The following is a 23,991-nucleotide window of genomic DNA, read 5'->3' on the forward strand; positions in this document are numbered from 1 at the left end:
GTACTGCCTGTGAGTGTGAAGAGTATGAAAACACAGTTTGACAAGCATTGCATTTGATAGCGAGAATCTTCATAATAAGTCTTGTTGACTGCTACAGAAGCTTGGTGATAATAAAAATAATGACATTCAGAAAGTGGAAATCTTCAGAAAATATGTTTAAAAAAAAAAATTCTCTCTCTCTGTATATATATATAATCTGCCCACAGTTGAGAGAACTGTAGCTGGCAGAGTGCCAAGAAGAGTCAATTCATGTTGAAGGGGAGAAAAGAATAAGGGATGTATGAATTTGTTGCCAACATGCAAAATCACGTGCTTTATACATAAAATTTTTCAACTGTTACACAAGAAAATAGTTACCACTTTAAAAACTAGAATGTTTATAAAAGAAAAGCTAATTTTCTGATGTGTAATAATAAACACTCATCCCATAAAACGGATCGATTACTCTATTATTGGAATGGATTTGCCTTCTTCTTCCATGCACAGAAGTGTCGATGATTCTCTTATCTGTGGTCGAACTATATGCAACATTCTTTAATTTGCATCTATTACCAACTCATAGAAGAACATGGCCAGACAGGAAATTGTAAGTCAGATTAAAATGAAGTACTGCATTCAATTTAGGAGTGTTTTGCAATGATGCATGGTGTCCAAGTCTTGTGTATCTATACATACAGCTATATAGCAGAGCTAATCAAGGTGGAAGGATTTCAGCAAAACTGGGTATTAAAATTATCAAGACAATTTGATTTTGTACTGGTTTTAGCACATAAAATGTAAAACAACTATGTGAAATATTACCTCTCCAATATGTAACTGTTACACATGTTTTACACCAATCACAGTAATTATAATACAAAAATCATTTTTTTATTTTTGTTTAAGTTCATAAGCAGCTAACTTTCAATCAAAATTAAATAAAGGCTATATTAAGGTCCCTCCTGTACATGACTTAAAAGATAAATTTTAATGGATGACTGAATTAAGAAAAAGCTAACTTTAAGTAGAGAAGTTCTATAAAATGAGATTAGATTGCAAAATGAAGTTCAATAAAAAATTAAGCCTGACATTATATTTAGTATACATTAAGGTATGCAATTAGTAACACCCAAGGAAAGAAAAACAGATGGGGTTATAAGTAGAATAGAGGATCTGATTATTTTGCCATTTAAATTAAAATTTAAATACTATATATAAAGTTACTGGAAGATTTCAGACAATACTTTAAGTAATGCTAATTAAATAATTACATTCTTTAAACAGCTGCTGATTACTATTCTGGAAATTTACTTCTAAGTACAGTTGTTTAAATTTTTCTGCTGATCCAGTAATTAAATTCTTTTCTCATATTACAATTCAATAAATACCTTCCTTCCATATTTCACTGTCTCATTAAAAATCTAAGATGTAAACAGTCACTGCATAATATTAAGTCATTAATTTCAATCAAGTATCTAAACAGAATACCTTAATACCAGAATACTACCTAGATTCTTAACATGTAGTCAAGTATTTTATGCATAGTTTTAGGTATATTTTTTCTGTGAATACTTTTATAAAATAGTAACAAAAAAAGTCACCTATAATCAATATTAAGTCATTCACCTGAAAATGATGCACCTTCAATTTTTTTTTTTTTTTTTTTTTTTTACAATTACCTGTGCAATATTAGTTGATTACATCAATAAGACATATAAACATACATAACACAATCACTGTACAAAAATAAAAGCTTTATACAAGTATCAAAGAACGGTTTACACTTCCATGGCATAAAAATAGCACTGTACATACAACAAGCCAATGCCCTGCTTAGAATAAATTGCATTGCTCAGAATAACAAGATTTGTACAATAACAAAATATTAAGAATGGTGGGACTGAACTTTGGCTTCTAGAACAGACTAGATATACTTGTCATTAACAAGCAATCAATTAACATCAGCACTTTACTTTGAATGTCAGATTTATGAAAGCCTGCAGTTTTGTTTATTATATGTGTGATGAATTTAAATGCCAAAGCATGAAGTAAGTATTATTAAACAGTACTATATTTTAAATAGTGGATAGTTAACATATTTCTAAGTAGGTAATAACATACTTAAAAAAATACCATAAGCTGAGAAATCAACTCTCATATACTTTTGGTTGTAGCAACAAAACATGCTACAGTAAATATTACAAATTTCATGTTTTGCAATAGCTGGCATGCTAAAATCTTATAAATATAGAACTAGTGCTTTTATATGTCTCAAAAAAACTTAAACTCTAGTTAACAATCCTGCCATCATACATAAAAATATTTGCATCCAACTTCACTGATGAAACTTAAAGCATGATTAATATAACCATGCAAGACAGATAAAAATTTTAAAACTTTTATCATTACTACTCTAAGGAAGTCATCAAAAGTTTCTTGGGAATTTTTAAAACACGAGAAAACAAATACGACTTACTCATTCATAATTTTGAAGGACGAATTAATGACAGGCACTTCACTTCACTGAGATATGCCATAGCTTTGCAGGAATGTTTTGTAAATGTTCTGTCTTTATCTTTCTTAAAAGAACAAAACAAATAAAATCTAAACCATTTCTAAACCTGTTAACATATTAGTTCTTTAATATTTCCCTGCACTGCAACAGACACAAGGCCCCGAATATACTGTTCATAAAGACGTTCTGAAAAGAAAGGGGTAGCTGGAAGAAAGCCTTCCATGAATCCAATGTGACCACCTCGAGATGTTATTACCATGGCAACATGACTACTCTGTTCTGCTTCCTGATATGGTAAAGCTGTTTAAAAATTAAATGAAACTTGAGGTGCTAATAAAGATGCAATGAACCCTAAGTTATATTATCTTAAAATAACAAAGCATTTTTATTAACTTTCAGTTTAAGCATAATTTTATCAATAACTTTTCCTGACATCATTAAAATTATTTAATGATGTCAAGATCAAGACAAACACAGACTCCACAGAAATTGCTAAAAAGAAAATGAACCAAAAGCAAAATACTACAATATGATGACTGTAGCTGGAAAGGGATTTATTCTTGTTTTATTGTTAAAAAATTGTTAATACAAGTGGAATTATGCATAGATATTTCTAAAAGGGATCCATATAAAATTTGTTGGCAATGCTTTAGGAAAAGGATGATAAAATGAAATCTTTCAGCACAACAAAGATTCCATTTTATCATCTTACAAAACTGTGTAAATAAGTTTTGTGAAAATTAAGAAGTATAGCCTGCACACATTATACAGAATAGAGTCTGTTCTTCAACACCTTTGCATGTTTGTAGTAGTGAAATTCTATAGTTGGCACAATACATTCACTGCCTTGAGGTGTATCAATCACCAAATGGAATTTACTGCCACCAGTTACAGGTACAATGAAATAGAGATGTGTCATAAAACAAGACCGATTACTTACACAGCATTCCTGCAAATTATAGGGGTACAGCAACTATTTGAAAACGTTTCTTTTAAACGACTTTTTCTTACTTTTTTTCCATAAGCCTGAGAAAAAAAATCCAACTTCATTATTATTATATTATCTTTCAGTTAATACATAACCTAATTACTAAATGGATCCTCAATTGTTCACTCTCACCATTTTTCTCCAAATTCTCATATCTGTGTTTCTAGTCCATATCTCACACTGGTTTGAACATTATCTTCTGTACTACTAGATTAGTGCTTTCCCTACTTTCTCTCTTATTGCATTTAAATCCCATGACACCAACTTTGCTTATTCTATTTATTTATCTATTTCCATATTTAATTTGCCATCTACACTAAAAATTGTACCTCAAAGCTAAAATAAATTACTTGTTCTATACGATCTTCATTGAGAATGCAATTAACATTTTCCATAAATATATTTTTGGAAAATTTGGAGAAAAGAGCAAAGCCAATAATAATGGCAAATACCTGCTGGATTTCTGCTCAGGACATGGACTGGTTATTACTAACACCATGTTCCAAAATAAAAAAAAATGTGTACAAATTCACATGGAGGGAAGAGGCAAGGAATAAGAAAAGTCTCATTGACTATGTCATTGTTGATAGTGATGTTTTCTCTCTAGTGCAGGACACCAGAGTGTACAGAGGATTTGAAATTGGAAGCGATCACTATTTAGTCTTGAGCAGGATAAAACTGAATTTCATATTGAAAACAATAACATGTAAGAAAGTTTTAAAGCGAATAAAAGTTGAGCAGCTCTCAGATGTGAACTGTAGACTAAAATACACAAAGATTATTGAGGAAAAAATGAAAGAGTTTGAGAACAGGAACCAAACCTTGGAGATTCAGTGGCAAACTCTGAAGAAAACATTGATTGATTCTGCCAGAGAGGCATGTGGTGAGGTTGTCTGCAAAGATAGTAAAATCAGAACTCCATGGTGGACACAGAAAGTTAAGGAGGCAGTGAAGGAAAAGAAGAAAGCATATCAAAAGTTCCTGGCAAATAAGTCAGCTTTTGCTCTTAGAGAATACAGAGACAAATGTAAGAAAGCTAAACACTGTGTAAAACTGGCTAAACAAAAGTCATGAGAGGACTTTGGCAAGAACATAGAAAATAAATGTGAAGAAGGTAGCAAGATATTCTGGAGGTTTTTGAAGAAGCTAAGAAATGGAGGAAAGAGTGCTGTAAAAGGAGTTAGAGATGATAAAGGTGACATGAAAACAGGAGAAAAAGATATCCTTGAAGTATGGAGTAATTACTTCGAAAAATTGCTAAATGAAACAATCAGTGACAGCACAGTAGTAAAACAGGCATGCAATTGGGAATACATATTCATACTTGAAGTAGAAAAAGCTATCAAAGGCTTGAAATGTGGAAAGGAGTAGATGATATTCGACCAGAAATGCTGAAGTATGGTGGTATAAAAGTCTTACAGTGGCTGCACTGCATAGTTCAGAAAGCCTGGACAGAGGGACGAATTCCCGATGATTGGAGTAGAGCTCTAATAGTGCTCATATATAAAAAAAATAAAACTGAATGTGAGAATTACAGAAGTATTTCCCTGCTGAGTGTTTCTGGTAAGATATATGCAAGTATACTTGAGAAACAGTTGAAAAGGATTGTGGAAGAGAAGCTTGGTGAAGAACAAGCTGGATTCAGGCCAAATAGAGGCTGAGATGATCAGATTTTCACTTTACAACAGAGTTTAGAAAGGATGGGAATATAACAAAGATCTATATTTAAGTTTTGTCGATCTGGAAAAGGCATATGACAAGGTGCCAAGAGAGAAGCTATTCAATACGCTACAGTTATATGGACTCAATGGGGCATTATATCAAGCAATACTTAGTCTGTATCTGAGTTGTAAGTTGGCAGTTAGAATTGAAGGAAGTACAGGAAGATGGTTTAATGTTAAATCTGGTGTCAGACAAGGACGTACATTATCCCCTTTGTTATTCATTATCTATATGGATCACATTATGAAGGAAAGTGGTATTAAACATGATATTAGAATTGGAGATGCTAATGTCAGCTCTGTGCTTTATGCGGATGATGCTATACATTTTAAATAAATCCGCTACAAGTTTGCAAGATTCCCTGACTAAATTGAATAACTGTTGTAATAGATATGGTATGAAGGTCAGCATTACAAAGACAAAGAAAATTGGTAGAATTGTTGAAAATATCAAATGTGTTGTGAACGGGGAACCTGTGGAACAAGTAAAACATTTCAGCTACTTAGGCATGATTTTTACTGAAGATGGTAAATTAAATATTGAAACAGACAACAGAATCAACAAAGCTGGTATGGTAGGAAGTCAATTGAATAAATTCATATGGAATAAGAGAGAAATTAGTCGGAACACTAAATTAGCTGTATACAAGACAGTGTTCAAACCAGTTTTAACTTATGGATCTGAGAGCTGGGTCAGAAGTAAAACACTTTACTAAAGACTAGAGACCGCAGATATGAGAGTCCTGAGAAAGATATAAAGGCGTTAACAGATAGTATCAATGGTAATATCATATTAAAAACGAGGATATTAGGAAATAACTTGACATTGTCAGAATTCAGGAATGCGTTAACAGAACTAATCTTAGGTGGTATGATCACTTAAACAGAATGGGCGAGTAAAGATTAGCAAAACAAGTGTTCTCTGCCAGGTTGGCAGGAAAACGACCCAGAGGAAGACCAAAATATAGGTTGATTGATACTGTACAATGTACCTTATACGATAGAAATATAAGATCTGATAATGATGATATTGGAGTGTTGACAAGTAACAGACTGATCTGGAGGAAAATTGTAGATAGGAAGTTAGTAATGATGTAAATTTTTCATGTAGTATTATCATATCCTGTACACTCCTTGAGGGTACATGTCAGGAATTTGATGATGATGTTTTTATAGTTTGTGTTGTAATTTTTGATTTTCATGCAAACTTATTGCAGAAGTTATTCAATTTAGTGACACTCCTGATGATTTATTTAGGAGTTTAACTCTGCACAAAAAGAGCTGATTTGAATATCTCCAGTTTTGATATTGGGTTTAATGACATTTTATTTCATAAAATGATCCACACACACACAGATGACGAATAAGAGTGAATATACTGTGCATCCTTGTCCTACATATACTGCTTTTGCACCAATCCCTTTTTCTATTCTCATTCAAATCTAACTGGTGACCTCTAACTTGAAACTTGAATACAGACTATATACTGCTCTGTATGTCCCAATTTACCCCCATATAATTGTAGTGTTTTGAACTGCTTTTTTTTTTTTGGCAGACTTTCATGTTTTCTAGAACTACAAAACTTAAAATACAGATCCTTGTTATTCCCATAATTTACCAGCTATAGTAAGGCCTGCCTTACCATATGATGGCTTTAGACAACATGACACTGCCATGAATCAACTGATGCACAGTTTTCGTGGACTTAATTTGTTTACATTATTTCTAGCTATATATATCTGTGAATACCAACTTATTTTATTATTATTAATAATGGCGAAAAAAAAAAAAAAATCAAAGTAAAGGTATTGTTTCCAGTGAAAAGAATACATGTAAACCTATTACATGAGATACTTTATTACAATTATTAAATTATTATTTTTATTGCAATTATTAAATTCAGTGAAGGGATATTGAACAATGAGATAAACTGCAGGCTTAACTAACCAGAACTACTGTTGTTACAAACAAAAATAGTTTCTAGTGAAGTGAAATGTACTATACCAGTTAATACTACAGGAATCTATAAACTTGAAAGCATCACTGCTGGAATGGAAAAAACCTTTCTATTTTGGCAAAAATTATTCTAAATTTTACATGTATAACTGCTGTAAATAAAGCATTTATTTACATAAATTATGTAAGGAACCGTTTTAGAGAGAAGGTATTAGAGAGGATTTCGGATGGACTAGAAAGTGTACAAGATTGGTGGAGAAATAATTCAAAAGCAATTCTGAGCTGTGCAATCGAGGTGCTTAATGAAACATCTGGAAAGAATAGAGAGCAGAAGTTGGGTTGGTGGTGGAATAATAATGTACAAAAAGCAGTGAAGAGGAAGGCAAAGCAAAAGTGGGATGAGTCAAGAGTGGAAGAGGACAGAGAGAGAAAGCAAGAAGCCAAGAGAGTTGTGGTGCAGGCAAAAGCCATGGCATATCAAGATCTTTATGATCAATTAGAAACAAAGGAAGTACTCTTGTCACCATCTACAAGGGTAAAGGGGATGCACAAGACTGTAAGAATTACAGAGGAATAAAGTTGATGTCCCACACAATGAAAATCCTAGAAAGGGTTCTTGATGAAAGATTGAGGAAGGAAGTGGAGATTGCAAAGGAGCTATTTGGCTTCATGCCTGGTCAATCAATGACAGATGCTATCTTTGGGTTATGGCAGATGATGGAAAAGTTTCAACAGAAACAATGGGAGCTACATCTGGTGTTTATTGATCTGGAGAAAGCATACGATAGAAGGCAAGAAGTCTAGAGGTGTCTGAGGGAGAAGGTACCTAAGAAATATGTCAGATTGGTGCAGATGTACAGAAATGGGAAGACAAGAGTTTGGACCTGCCTGGGACAGACAGAAAGTTCTCAAGTGACAGTTGGCTTGCATCAAGGGTCAGCATTAAGTCCGTTCCGATTTAATATTGTGATGGAGGTGGTGACGAAGGAGGTGAGAGAAGACGTGCCTTGGACAATGTTGTATGCAGATGACATCTTGCTGTGTGCAGAGTCAAGAGAAGAAGTGGCAGCTAAACTGGAAAGATGGAGGAAAGTACTGGAAGAGAGAGGTATGAGACTGAGCAGAAGTAAGACAGAGTATATGTGTTGCAAAGTGGACAGCGGCCAGGAGACAGATCTGGAGCTGGAAGGAAATGTCGTAAGGAAGGTTAGGGACTTTAGACACTTAGGTTCAACAGTGGAGGAGGATGGAGAAGCTGAGAAGGAAGTGGGATGCAGGATACAAGTGGGATGGAAGAACTGGAGAGAGAGATGGCTGGAGTGCTATGCGATAAGAGGGTGCCGATCAATCTGAAAGGGAAAATCTATAGGACAGTAGTGAGACCAGCTATGAAGTATGCTATGGAAACTGTGGCCTTGAGGAAAAGTAACATCAGCAAGATGGAGGTAGCAGAGATGAGAATGCTTAGGAAGATGTGCGGTGTGACCAGAAAGGATCGTCTGAGAAATAACTATGCGAGGGGAATGGTGCAAGTTACGAACTTAGGAGTGAAGATACAGGAGGCAAGGTTGAGATGGTTTGGTCATGTGATTAGGAGGGAAGACGAATATGTGAGAAGTAAGGTTATGCAGATGGATGTGCAGGGGAGGAGGAAGAGCAGGCAGCCAAAGAAGAGATGGAGGGAGTTGGTGGAAGAGGACTTGAGGATGAAGAACTTGGATGTGGTTACAGCCCAAGACAGGAGGATGTGGAGGAGACTGATCAAAAACAGTGACCACAATTACGTGGGACAAGATGCAGAAGAAGATGCACAATATAGAGGTGCTTAAGGATCGAATCTGGATAACTGGAGGGAGACCTCCACATAGCAATTTAAAGAATGCAGAGAACCAACCAGGACATCTGACCTAATGTCCAATCCTCATCTTCTTGTGGAGCACCTGAGAGTTATCTATTTGAACAGTGAACAAACAAAGATGGGATGGCAATTTGGAATTTAGCTGACCAAATCGTTTTTCTTATTGGTTTAAACCATAATGCAAAAAGATGGTATAACACGAGAGCTTCATCTTGGCTGGGGGGGGGGGGGCATCGCCTAGTTAAACAAGATCCCTATTGTATTCGTCAGGGAAACGGAGTGAAGACTGAATAGTACGCAACATTGGCAGAGCTAAACACTGGCACAATCAAATAAGAAATGGAACTAGCAAAACTGGATAGGTGCCAGATTAATATAACAAGACAAAACAGAGTTACTTTCTAAGCAACAAATACAAGATGTTTTATTCAGACAATAACAATTAAAGGAAAGGAGTAGCTATTGTATTTAAAATGTTAAATATACACTCTGGCCACTGAATTAGAAACCTTTACGCAGATGCACATTAAACATTACTTATGCAGTGTATATGCAAAATTCTTGGTCACATGTGTCACCACATGTTCTAGGTAGGCAACTATTTAAGACTGCTGCTGCTGGTCAGCAACTGTCAACAGTGTTGATAACAATGGGAAAAACAAAGGATCTCTCAGAGTTTGATAAAGGGGATATTGTGGGTGACCATTTGGCTGAAGCTATGATTTTGAAAACAGAGCTGACTGGTTTCTCAAAAGGTGAGATATAATGGTTGTTTAATAAGTGGAAAATAACTGTGGTTCTAAAACAGTCTGTCAGGAATGAGATTGCCATCGTTTGAGAAGGCTTATATAGATAAACAGAAATGAATTGAAGAGGATCAGTATTGGCAGTTACATTCCTAAACAGAAACCACTGATTTCTGCAAAGAACTGAAAAGTTCATCTACAGTGGTGTCAGGAACATTGTGGACTGGACACTGGAAGAAAGTTATGTGGTTTGATGAGTCACAATACACCTCATTCTGTACTGATGGTAAGCAGAGAGTTTGACAGGGTATGGTGGGTAGCTAGCTGAATAAATTTATATGGAATAAGAAAGAAATTAGTCAAAATTAGTCAAATAAGCTATATTTCAAACCAATTTTAACTTATGGATCTGAGAGCTGGGTTAGAAATAAAACACTTGACCAAAGAGCGGAGACTACAGATATGAGAGTTCTGAGAAAGTTTAGGGAAGTGAAGAGATGGCATCAATGGCAATATCATATTAAAAATGAGGATATTAGGAAAGAACTAAACAATGTTAGCATTCAGTAATGTGTTAGCAGAGCTAATCTCAGATCGTCACTTAAACAGAATGGGAGAGGAAAGATTAGCAAACTGTTCTTTGCCAGGTTGGCAGGAAAAAGATCCAGAGGAAGACTAAGATATAGGTGGATTGATACAGTCAAAAGTGTCTTAGAAGGTAGAAATATAGGACCTGATAATATTGGAGTTTTGAGAGATAGCAGATTAATTTGGAGGAAGATTGTTGATCGGAAGTTAGTAATGATGTAACTTTTCACGTATTACTATCATAATATCCTGTACACTCCCTGAAGTTACATCTCATGAATTTGATGATGACAGACTTGGATGTCCCATATTGAAGAAACTGAATACAATCTGTAAGCTCCTCTTCTCTTCGTGTGTTGAGGCTTAAGTGCTGTGAAGAATTCATGTTCTAGGTTTAATGGAATATTATCATCACTGAGAAAGGATTAAAACTAATTTTAATGCTTCCAATATTTCATCTCAGTCACAGAGATATCTTCAGGGATTACAAATAACTTCTTGTAACAATACACACAAACACAATACAATGATAAGTAAAACAAGTGAGTGAAACTAAAGTCCTATCTAGGTGATGTGCCTTCTATGGGTGTTTGTAGATGGCCTAGGATGTAAAGAGGGATCGCTGATAATTAATGTTTCCCAAATTTTGGGAAGTTTTATGCAACCGTATTTGTTTAAATTAAATTCCTGAGTGCAGATGCAATAAATTAAAAAAAGAAAGACTATTTTTTGAATCTGCATCTGCACTCAGGAATCAACCTAATTTAAACAAATATGGTTGCATAAAACTTCCCAAAATTTGGAAAACATTAATTATCAGAGATCCCTCTTTACATACAAGGCCACCTGCAAACACCCATAGAGGGTGCACTACCTACATAGGACTTTAGTTCCACTCACTTGTTTTACTTATCATTGTATTGTATTTGTGTTGTTACAAAAAGTTATTTGTAATCCCTGAAGATGTCTCTGTGACTGAGATGAAATATTGGAAGCATTAAAATTAGTTTTAATTGTTTCTCAGTGCTGATAATATTCCATTAAACCTCCAACACAAATTCCTCTTTTCTTATTTCAGTAGCATGTCAAGTAGGTAATAATTCAGGCAATAAGAACAAGCAATTCTATAAACAGAAACATGGTTGAATTTTAAGATAAGTAGACCTTACGATACATGAAATCTTTTCATAAATGCCTTTCAAACTGAGGACGAATATTCAGAAGATGTCTTCTAATATTGATTATCAGGGTATGCTTTTTCTGAATTATTTTTCTACTAAAAACATTGAGAGAGAGAGAGATCTGATTGAATACAAAAATATTAAAAAATATTTTTGGAACAAGTGATTGATGTTAGCTCTATCAGCTATTCATAGTAAAGATGAACTTTTGATTATTTGGGTGATAAGATCATTAATTCTCTGTAAAAGTGGATAAAACTTAAAACATCTCCACTCCTCTATATTGTGCATCTTCTTCTTCTTCTGCAGTTTGTCCCACTTCAGTGGGGTCACTGTTTTTGATGAGTCTCTTCCACATCCTCCTGTCTTGGGCTGTAACCACATCCAAGTTCTTCATCCTCAAGTCCTCTTCCACCAGCTCCTTCCATCTCTTCTTTGGCAGCCCGCTCTTCCTCCTCCCCTGCACATCCATCTGCATGACCTTTCTTCTCACATATTCGTCCTCCCTCCTAATCACATGACCAAACCATCTCAACCTTGCCTCCTGTATCTTCACTCCTAAGTTCGTAACTTTCACCATTCCCCTCACATTTATTTCTCAGACGATCCTTTCTGGTCACACTGCACATCTATCTAAGCATTCTCTTTATACACCCTCCACAGCATTTTCTTCTTCTGCAGCTTGTGCTTAATGATATTACTCATCCATCTAACTAATACCCGATTAACCCTCCTTACCCTAGGTATACAATTTAATACTGCTTCCTCCAGATGACCCTTAACTATATCCCATTCTTCCTTATCCAGCAGTGTTTTAAGCCATGGCACAGATTTAAGCTTCTTCCTAAGCATGTCATAATCACTTGCCTTGTAGTTCACAAATACTCCTTGATAGAATATCCCTCATGTTTTACAATCTCCCAAGTCAAGACTGCATGGTCACTTTCACCAATTGAAAGCAATGCGGTCAACTTGGTTATGGATAACTCTTCTGATCCTATGGTCAGGTCCAATACTCTCCCACTCCTAGTGCCCCTCCATCACGTGCTGCCTTAATTATCTCTCAGCAGAAGTATATAAATTCTCTTTCCTTCCTTCTAGTCTATATTTTCATAGTTGAAGTCCCCTATAATAATCACTTGACCTGTATGCATTGTACTAATTTGGCAATGCATGTCTTCTATATCATCTGTGGAACTCTCTAGCCTACAGAAACAACCAACTGTATATTTTGTCTTACTGGCCTTAATACCACACCAGATTGCTTCAAATGAACAGCCACTCTCCTGCCTCTCTCCAATTCATTTTGGTTGTAATTCATCTGCTATCATTAGCAGTACCTCCTCCCCCAAACCTATCACCTCTATTTTTCCTAAAAATATTTAATCCCTGTGCCTGATACTTCTGGTAGTAGTATGTAGAAACTGCAGCATCCCTTTAGTTCTACCACCCACCTTTACTTTCTGAGTTGGCCACCTTATTCAATATTTTTGCTTGAGAAACTAGATTCCTCACTTGGTCATTCTCACACTCACTTGCTTCATGGGTACCTTCACATAAACTCACTTGCTTCCACCCTAATTGCTTAAGTTTTCCTGAATTTGCACTTCAGCATGCTCGGTGAACAAAACTCTTGACACGTAACACCCAAACCATTTAGATACAGTCGATCAGCATTGTACAAATCCTTCTTTCCATCAAACAGAGACCACAGATCTACAAATTCTACACCATTCCTTTTGCACAATCTATGTACAGACTCACTGGCTATCACCCCCCCCCCCCCTCCTCCTCAGTTTGTCTCTAACATAGCGTGGTAAGAGACTTACAATCTTCACCTTCTTGCTCTTCAGTTTTGCCTCTTCTAACAACATTACAACTCTTTTACATCCTCCCTCATAGAATACTTCTTGCCTCTCAAATCAAGAATAGTAAAGTATTATTGGTTTCCTTCTGAATAGTACAATTTCTTTTTTGGTCAAAGTCATTTTTTGTAGAAATGGTTTGAACTTGGTTGTTTCTGAAGAAGCTGCTCCTAGATATATCATCAAATTGATAATAACACTTGAGTTCTGAAAAGATATTGGAGTGCAGCTCTTGCTCGAAATGAGCCCAAAAGAAACAAGCCAAATTAGGGGACAGAGCAAGGAAGTCCCATTTATTGACTTATTTTTCCCTCCATATGTGAAACAACTGGCATGGATTACAAAATCAAGCATATGAACGATTCCAGGAAGGGAATTTGAGCTAATATGACTTTTGTCATATTAGCTCAAATATCAAATTCTAAAAAAATGTGAATAAATAAGGCTTTATGTCAATGCTCATCATTGTTATTGTTTAAATGCAATTCTTCCACTTTAAAAATACAGTGAGAAGCATTCCCCATGAAAGAAGGATACTTAATTATGGCTTGTTACGTTTCAAAAAGGTAGGGTGTGTGTGTGTGTGTGGGCAACGTCTATACACTTCTTGATTGGACTTAATGAAATGCCAGCCTTATGAATTTTGGGAAAAAAAATATTTTTGGAAGATGATCAAGAAATGTATGAAATATTAGAATTCAGTCTCGCAGCTGAAATTATTTTCACATGACTGAATTCTCACAAGTTATTTGCATGTCAAGTGACAACTCATGTCTGGTGATGGGGGTTTACAGTACCACTTCTGACAGTGTACTGTCACAAATTAAATAACATGCTCCATGGGATAATAGTGATATAAAGGAGACACCTGGGGAATGGAAGGAGGATTTTGTAGCAAAGAGAAGACCCACTGAGTTCCGGACTGGTAGGCCGGTTCTCCTCAAATTCTGATGACTCGAAAGGAAGGCCCACCCGGCACCTATGGTAGCCACTGAGAGTCGTCTTCAAAAGGGGGCTCTGCCCCCTGGCACCTACATGCCCAACTCCCCCCAAGTTCCGGACTCTGGTAGGCTGGTTCTCCTTGAATTCTGATGATTCAAATTTTGAAGACTCGACACTCAGGGTAGCCCTGAGTTTCAAAAAACGTGACATAAAAAGGCTTATCATTTTACATATATATATATATATAAATAAATATATATATATATATATATATATATATATATATATATAGGTAAATGACTTGAAATTGTTTAAAGTGTTGGATCCTACTTCTAAATTTTTACCTTGGATCCGACATGTTAGTCACTATGATGTTCTTAAACAAAATTATAAGTTGCTAGCTGATTTCTAATTCAATATAGAGAAAATTTATATTTATAGACTGCGCCGCTCTATATCTGAATTAGTTCAAGAATTGAAGAAAAACCAACTCACAACTATCCTCTTTTATATGATGTTATTATATATGCTGGCCGAGTATATTTAACTTACTTAATTTTCCCGCTTTGGTTCGAATTTTATGAATGGTGCAGTAAAAGAGATTCAGGCAAAATACAACTTTTCATTAACAAAAACAAACATTTAATTTTAAAATCATAAATATTACACTTAACTTCAAATCAGTAATTAAGATATCACAATCACTTCAGCTTCTCTGATAAGTACAATCAAACTCTGACAAGATAAATCTGTTATCTCTATATTACAGTCTTTTCATAGTTCCTTAAGTTCCAAATACAATAAAAATTGCAGTAATACCTCTTCATAAACAGAGACTTTTGATTTTACGCTTCCTTTAATTCTCCGCGATAGTTACTGTTAACATCAGGGAATTCTAAGATGAAACTCACACACTTCTCTGAACAGAAATATTAAAGTTGGAATAATCTTACCGTTAATCTTCTTCCTTCATCAACATACACACAAACACTTTTTATAACTGTAAACACTTTTAGCAATAAACAGCGCTCATTAAAATAAATCTTCTAGCATTAACTGAATTAATTTATGGGCACAATACATATAATCAGATGTTCTTGTATGAAGCACTACTGATTACTCTTGAATTAGGGCAATACACAATAATTCTTTAACTTGGGGTTTTATATGTACAGATGTTCATTCCTTCAGCATTCAAATAATTCTTTAGGCACTATAATTCTAAACACCGCTATCATTAAACACAACCCTGTTGCCTCTATTTATTCTCTAGTTACTTCTTACTATGCTTCACATTTCAGTGTGTCCTTGAAAGGTCGGCCCTGAAAATAAATCTCAACTAAAATATCACTAGTCATTCAGTAGTCACTCAGCTATCTTCCATTGCTTTATTTGTTATTCAGAAACTTATTAGCTAACTGCTTCTCAACTTGTAGACTTTATTTAGTTGCTTGATTGACTTGCCGACTCGCTATTATCGCACTGTGATTGCCGAATGCCCGATTCCAACCTAATGCCAATCCTTCTCTCTCTAATAAATCTCTAATGCTCTAATCTCCTAATGCTTTTTTTTCCAGCGTTCCTCCTTTTTATATCCATTTTTCCCGCCTAAATTCTTCTCGAGATCTCTTTAACTTTCCGGTAAACTTTCAGCATTTTCAATAAACCTCCTCTTCACGTTCTGTTCCAATTCTCGCGCTCGCTTACTTACATGCATCTCCATGACAACAAAACATAAATAAAATTGAGCTATTACATAACATTAAACTTTCACAAACAGGAATAAATAGAGAATATTTATATTTCAAATAATGCGCAGTTAAATTATCAAATACAAGTTCTTATAATATTAACATAGTAATAATTAAAATAGCTTAATAATATTTTGTCACAGAGTTTTCTACCATTAATACATACGTTCTTGATTAAATAATTAAATTATAAACACGTGATTTACATTAAATAATATTTACAAATGTAGCCTTTGCCATGGTGGATTATGTTGGATTCTGAGGAGAGTATTAATAATTTAAATTTCTCTTCATTCAGAATCCAACAAAAGTACATGTTTAAGCTAAATTACTTGTTTGATTAAGCAGTACACATAATGATTATAAGGTCGTTAGACAGGAAAACACTATTTGAACAGAATGAAAAATTATTTCTTATGTGGCAGAAAGATAGCCAATGCACATTATCCTTTTGTAAATATTGTATTATTTATCATTAAATTATTGATATAATCATTGTGTTATTCCTGCATTCTAAGGAGTCACACCTCAACAGGTGCTGTTTAACAAGAGGAACCATCTTTTTACAATAATCAGGAGGCGAATCTGTTTCCTATTCAAATAGCACTTATGTTGCTTGTCCATAACTTTTACCTGATAATAAGAGGCTAATTATTGGATAGCTTTAACTCATTCCTGGAAACAACGGAGAGTGATGAGTTTCCAATGTGAACCACCTTGTATAAAGCTAAGTGCTCTTTTTTTATATAAAACCTTTTTAACATGTTTTCAATTTATCTGCATCCTTGTTATGAACAGTTGAGCAGCAGGAAATATGAAAATACTACTCAAAATCACTCCCTCTAAAAGCCCATAAAGAGCAAAAATGTTTGTAACAATCTATATTCATAAAAAACAGTATATAAAGATAAATCTAAGAAATAAAATAGATTTTGATGTGCTGGGTCCTCTTAATGGGTGGGCAACAGAGAAAGTTTATTCCTGACACCCTTCAAAAAGCAACTTGCTGATATGCAAACTGACTTTAAATATCCAAAATGATATATGACACCTCCATAGTGCAATTGGAAGAACGACGGTATGTTGCACCTTCGATTAGAAAAGGCCTAAGTTCGATTCTCGTCATGACAGGAGGAATCTTTATATGGACTTTTTCAATTGAAGGTGAGTTAGCCGATCTCATACGGAGGTAGCAGAGTTTTTTCTCCCGGAAACTCGGGTTTTTCATCCTACACATACAGACAAATTGGCCCTTCAGAACACATGCAATTTACAGACTAAAAATACTAGCTGTGGTGGTTGTGGGCAGTAGATGGCATTAATGTAGGTGATTGGTAGTAGAGGTTCTGTGTAGTAGTGGATACGGAGAGTTGTACAGTAGGTCCTCCTGCGATGAGTCTTCGGACTCCTTGGAGGTGTCACGAATAATAATCATAATATATAAGTAACTAAGTATAGGTTTTGAACCCTTTACTAGGGTGCAGAAAACACTGAACTGGGAGTAACCTTTGCATAACATATAAGTGGACAATGATTTTATCCCCCCCCCCCCCCCCCCAAATCACTAAGTATCCATTTAGATGCTGAATGAAGATGAGCAGTACATCTGGGACTTGGCCAACCAAACTATGTTTTCTATTGGCTTAAACCACACACAAATATGATTGGAACAACATGATCAAATGTTATGCCAGTAGAGATGTTGCTTGGTTATATATCCCCCACCCCTTATTTTTGACAGAGGAACAAGGGGAAACAATCCCAATTCCAAATTTAGAGATACATAACATCAAAGATAGCAGAATCGAAAAAATATCAGTGAGGTTAGCCAAGTCAATGCAACTAATAGATTATAAATGCAAACATAGGCGAGCCACTTCAAATTAATAATTTTAAGATAATTTTTTCACTAGGGATCAGAGAAAGAAGGGGAATAGCTATAGAATTTGGCACAAATGAAGCTAAACTTCATGAATGAGAATCAATTTCAAGAAAAGTATTGTGAGCAAATTTCAAAATGAAAATTTGGATAGTGAGACTTATTTGTGCCTATGGACTCTTTTGCTGCTTGAAGATTCTGGTCATCAGTAATATGCTTCGGCATAAAAGTGTGCCGATATTTACAAAGAAAGAGAGAGAGAGAGAGAGAGAGTGAGTGCATATGAAATAAGAAAACATCACAAAACATGTTAGAGTTGCTAGTGATCACAACATAGCATTTAGGGATAAAAACAAAATATGCACTAAAATTTTGAACTCAATTAAAACTGAACAACTAAACTGTTAACTACAGACACAAACAGAGGGAGCATATGAAACAAGAAAATATTACAAAACATGTTTGTTTAAAATTGAACAACTCAACTGTTAACTATAGACTCAAACAGAGAGAGTGAGCACATGAAATAAGAATATCACAAAATACGTTAGCATTGGTAGATCACAACTTAGCATTTAAGGATAAAAACAAATATCTCCATTTTGAAGAAAATGTGCACTAAAGTTTTGAAATCAATCAAAACTGAACAACTAAACTGTTAAACACAGACTCAAACATATAAACCTGATAGCAAAAAAAATCTGAAAAGAAGAACAAAACCCTAGAGTGAGTGGCAAACCAAAGTACTCATTGGCTAACTCAAATGGAAAACACATGGTAAAGTTGTCTGCAAGGACAGAAAAATAAAATCTTCACAGTGGACGTAAACTGAAAAAAGTTCAAGAAAAGAAGAAATCATACAGAAATATTCTGACTAAGGCAAGCCAGCACTTGCTCTTACAAACTAAAATGTAGAAAGGCTAAATTATGTGAAAAAAAGAGCAATATGAAAATCATGAGAAGTTTTTGGAAAACATACAAAAGAAAATATCATGAAGATGGGAAAACATATCTGACAAAAAAATCATATTTTTGTTTTGAATTCTTTGCACAAGCATAAGCAAATAAAGTTGGTGTGTGTGTGTGAGTGTGTGAAGTATCTTCATGACTAGTCTACCTGTATATTGAGACTACTGACTTCACATCAATTGCCTTAGTACTTTACATGCAACTTTGTTTGCTTATGCTTCGGTAGAGGATTAAAACAAGAATATATTTGTCAAGTATAATATATTTTATAACCAAGCAAAAAAAAAAAAACATTCTACAAACTATCTCTGATCCAAAATATTTAATTTAATAATATGGTGATTATAACTTATATATGGAAAATATGATTTATGCATTGATTTAAACTTTGAATCTTCCTGTATCTGGCTCTAACTGATGAGACTCTCAATAAAGGATAAAACTGGTCATGCTAACAACCCTTCCAATGATGCTTTTGCATTATGGAATGCAACTGATGTGAAGTCAATAGCTTCAATATATAAGTAGATTAGTTGTAAGACATTCCACGTGCAAACTTTCCTTGCTTATGCTTGGGATAAATATCAGTATAGCAAAATGATATATTTATCCTATATAAAAATTATCAAAAAGTAACATGAATTAAAAACAAAAAAAATGAGAATCAATTCAGTCTTAGCTGATGAATGTTAACTTACCATGAAAAGGAGCAAACATATCATCAGCAGCATTCACACACAGCACTGGAACTTGAATCTCATGCAGCCGTCCTCTTAAAGAAGCAGCATTATAATAATGATCAACACCTTCAAATCCAAATATTTTAGTTGTGAAACGTTCATCAAATTCACGAATTGTGCGGCTCTAAAAATAATGTCAGAACATTTCAAATTTTTTATGATAAAATCAAACAAACCAGAACATTATTCTGCATCTTCTATCATTACTTATGAATTTATTTTCAGACTTGAATATTTTACGAAATTTTTTCAGTATTAAAAAGTAGTATATATAACTTATATAACTGTGGTCTCTCTCTCTCCTGATTAACCTGCATATATATAAAAAAATATTAACTTTCCTAATCCTGCTAATAATAATAATCTTCTAACAAGATTTTAATTCATACCAGTTCAAATGTATTTGTTATCAAACTTTTTAATGAAATAGATGAGTACTTTCTATTTTTTCATATCACATCCCATTTGTCTCCATTGCAGAATTCTTAACTGGGATATGCAAGAGCTCTTGAACCTCATTCTAATGCATCTTGCATCTAATGTATGGGGAGGGCTGAAAAGTTCTGATAAGCACCTAGAGCAAAACAACTCTAAGCAACTGATAACTACAAGAAAGAACAATACTAGTAGCAGAGTTGTGAAGGTAACTTATGTTCTTATATCCTCGTATGCTCTTTCTTGTGGTTATATCAGTTGCTTTAATATCATTTTTGTTCTAAGTGTTTATCAAAACTTTCCAGCCCTTCCCCCATACTGTTAGCACCATGCATTGTTACATACACCTAGTTGACAGATCATAGCAAAGTGAGCACTCATTATTTGAACTACCTCATCAGTTTCTGACATAAGGTTACCATCTGCATTCAGTAAAGTTATTCTTTCACATTCATTCTTTATTTATTTTACTTGTGCCTTAATGATAAAATTCTTTTAGAATTCCTTTAGCCTGTGCAGCCATTTCTTTTCCTACTCTGATTTAGCTTTTCTGGCCTGTGCTTTATATATTTCATAACACCTTAGTATCACCACCACTGGGTCTGGCTCCCATTGACGAGACCTCAATAAAGGTTGAAACCAGTCTGGGTAGTGGCCCTTCCCTTGATGCATAGCATTATACATGTCCACAAGGAGATGTGCTTTACATTATGGGAGATACTAAGACAAGTAGTGATGAGAGCTTGGTCCACCTTTAACGAGAGTTGCCTCAGTCCTGAAGATACTTCAGGCACAAACTTTGTTTGCTTACACTTGGATAAAGGATTAAACTAAATTTATTATATTCAATTTGCAGTTTCTCCTCATGAATCTTTTGCTTAATAAGGCTGCACATCCATTTCACCTCCATCCTATTTATCCTTCAAACTCTGAGGACACATTCAGATAGCACCTTTTCAAAGCTTCCCATACATTGCTGATATCTTTCTCACTCAAAAGCTCATGTCATGGGCCAAAGATAGTATTCTCCTGAGTTCATAATTTTAAGTTTTATAGTTCATTATATGTATAGTTTGCTACTTTCCAGGCCAGTGTGGCATGATCACTGTCACCAACTAATGGCAAAAACAGTCACATTCTTAATTAAGATTCTAATGCCATGACCAAATCTGTTGGTCATGGCATTAGAAACTTGTTGCATGATGTGCACGTGATTATTTCAAACTATACAGCACACAGTTGAAGTGGCGGGCACACACAAATTGGTCGACGGACGCCATGGTGCCCGCGGACATAGGGTTGGGAACATCTGATCTAGAAGGTCTTCATTAAAAAATAAATAAATAAAAAAAAATGTGATATTCGGATCAAACTTTTCCATATTTTTGACATAGATAGGCAGTCATTACGGTTAGGGTGGTGAAGTAAGGCCTCAGCACTCTCTTTAAATAGGCATTTGAATTTATACCGACATCTGGTCCAAAACTTGCCTTCTACACAGATGTCGGTATAAACTCAAATGCAAATTTAACGAGAGTGCTGAAGCCTTACTTCATCACCCTAACCTGAATCTTATTGGCTGCCTATCTATGTCAAAAATATGGGAAAGTTTGATCTGAATAACACATTAATTATTATTATTTTAATGAAGACCTTCTAGATACTACATCTGTTTAATGATATCTTTAGTATGATTTTATAAATTAAGTTTTTTTTATAACATTGCAAATTATACATGTAACTATTCTGCACTCTTATGTTTACCTGTCTTCAGTGAAATGATATCATGATTAACAATATAACATCATGCAGCTCGTTCTAATTTTGAATGATCAATTGTTTGTATTCTACCTTGTAAAAAACTGTTTTCTGTCTAGTCACTGAAATATCTGACAATATATTAAATATACTTTTTTTGTGCTAACGTGTAAATAATTCTTAATTTCATGTCACAAGTTTCTCCCAAAAATAGTGTCAATTTTTCTTTTCCCCAAGTCTATGAAAATTATAGACTACTGATTCCTTATTTGTATTAAACTCACTAGCAATTCTCTGTTAACCAATATTCACTTGATATTATACATGTCAAGTTGTTTGCTAATTCAGGATTATAAGCAGTTTTTCATTCAATCATTTGTGTTGAGAATTATCTACTATACCTCTCTAAAATGCCCAAACTACAGAAATGTTTGTTTCAAACAGTCTCATCTGTATAGCTCTGTAACACTGTGTGTTTCAGTGACCTCCCTTGGCATTATAGCATAAAACTTAATACTGATCTGCTGTTCCATCCCATGGTTACTGATGGTGATGTTAGCCACAATGCAAAAAGAAATTTCCCATACAAAGACACCTAGTTTAGTGAGTTTAATCACCTAGTTTAATCGCACTTGTACTAAATTTCTAACATGCTCTGCTAGAGCAATATCAGTGTTAGATTATTTTATTTTAAAATGTTGTTGCTTTATTATTTTTATTGCAATGCGTAATTCACATTGTTTGTCAAGAGCTCATTTCTAAGGAGTAAGAATATTTAACAGTAAAGATTTTGTTTACTGGTATAAATTTTCCATGGACCAGCAATAGTAAACAAGTTTTGGGAAAAGATTAGAGAGCCAGATTCAAGGCTCAAGATAACATTACCTGATCATAGTGATTTATTCCCTTAATCTTAGGAGTGCTCTAGCTAAACAAATTTATACATACTTCTCTGCAGGCCTCATTGGTTTCCAAAAAAGTTTTCTTTTATAAACATCATAAAATTCAAATTTCAAAATATCAGCTTTTAAATATCTAATTTAATACCATATATTATCTCAATACTGGAAATGGCAGTCAACAGACTTAGCTTACAACTACAGACATATAACCTTTGTTCCATTTCAGTACTTTATAATTAATTAATCTTAAATTGATAACCAAAGCATCCATACAGAGGGTTCCAAAAATCCACTCATGCTAGTGGCAAGTGAATTTTCAACCTCGTTCTGAATGAATTCAAAATGTATAGCCTTATTTTCTTTGCATAATTTACAAATTTTATCCATTTTAAGGCATCATCTCATTCATTATCAAGTTATTTAATTACTTGCATCGCCAATGAATGTAATAAAGAAGTTTTATTTTCAACTAGGAGATAGTGTCTTATAATTAGAAATAAGTTCATTCTTTATAGACAATTTGCCTTTGCCAAAAGTTAGTTTGAACAAAGATACTCTGAAAGATACCTGTTGATATTTCCCAAATGTGAAGTAATTCCCACCTATGATACCAGATACTCTTTCTTATAAAGTGAAGCCTGCCCTGCATCTGCAGATTTGTTTTGAAATAAATAGTCAAGTGTTCTCAAACAATTTTTCAAGTCAAGTGTTTTCAAACCATTCTTATAAAAATCAGAGATACAATTCAACAACAAAAAATAAACAAACAAAAAAGTAGTAATAATAATTTAACAAGACAGATTTTCATTTTTTCCCCCCACTGCCAACTGTAATTCTCCCAACACCTTCAGGTATGCAGTAGTATTGGTGCAAACTTATTTCTACAATTCACAACATGAACTGGGTTAGTGGAATATATACCTGAACATATATGATGGAAAGGTTTTTAATAATATTAGTTAAAAAAACACAATTTTCTTGCAAAGCTGAGTTGGAAACTGGATCATGTTATTGAAATTACATCATGAAAATTTAATCTGGATCTGTTGCTAGCATTAATCATTTTATGTTGTTTTTGAAAACTTTGTCTTTCCTATTGAATTATTTTTATAGATAAGTTATATAAATTCACCCTTCATTAAGGAGAGGAATACAAATTACACTTTTTAGTTTTGTGAAGTGCAAAACTGGACAAGAAGGTAAGGAACCAGAAAATAT

The 23,991-nt window shown here is 34.3% G+C and overlaps 1 protein-coding gene across 1 annotated transcript in view; it reads right to left on the reverse strand.

Moving 5' to 3' along the window:
- Positions 1–902: 902 nt before the first annotated feature.
- The window catches only part of Hydr1 (abhydrolase domain containing Hydr1), a 186,748-nt gene continuing 163,659 nt past the window's right edge, over positions 903–23,991 (reverse strand). Inside the window, exons 8-9 of the mRNA XM_090414569.1 lie at positions 19,637–19,802; positions 903–2,794 (exon numbers count right to left, since the gene is read on the reverse strand). Of these exons, the coding sequence (XP_090270695.1) occupies positions 2,604–2,794; positions 19,637–19,802 (357 nt within the window). The 3' untranslated portion in view covers positions 903–2,603. The remainder of the gene's footprint in view (positions 2,795–19,636; positions 19,803–23,991) is intronic.

The sequence above is a fragment of the Typopeltis vanoorti genome, chromosome 25 (assembly GCF_054136105.1).
Source record: "Typopeltis vanoorti isolate ZY-2024b chromosome 25, IOZ_Tvanoo_1.0, whole genome shotgun sequence".
Lineage (NCBI taxonomy): Eukaryota > Metazoa > Arthropoda > Arachnida > Uropygi > Thelyphonidae > Typopeltis > Typopeltis vanoorti.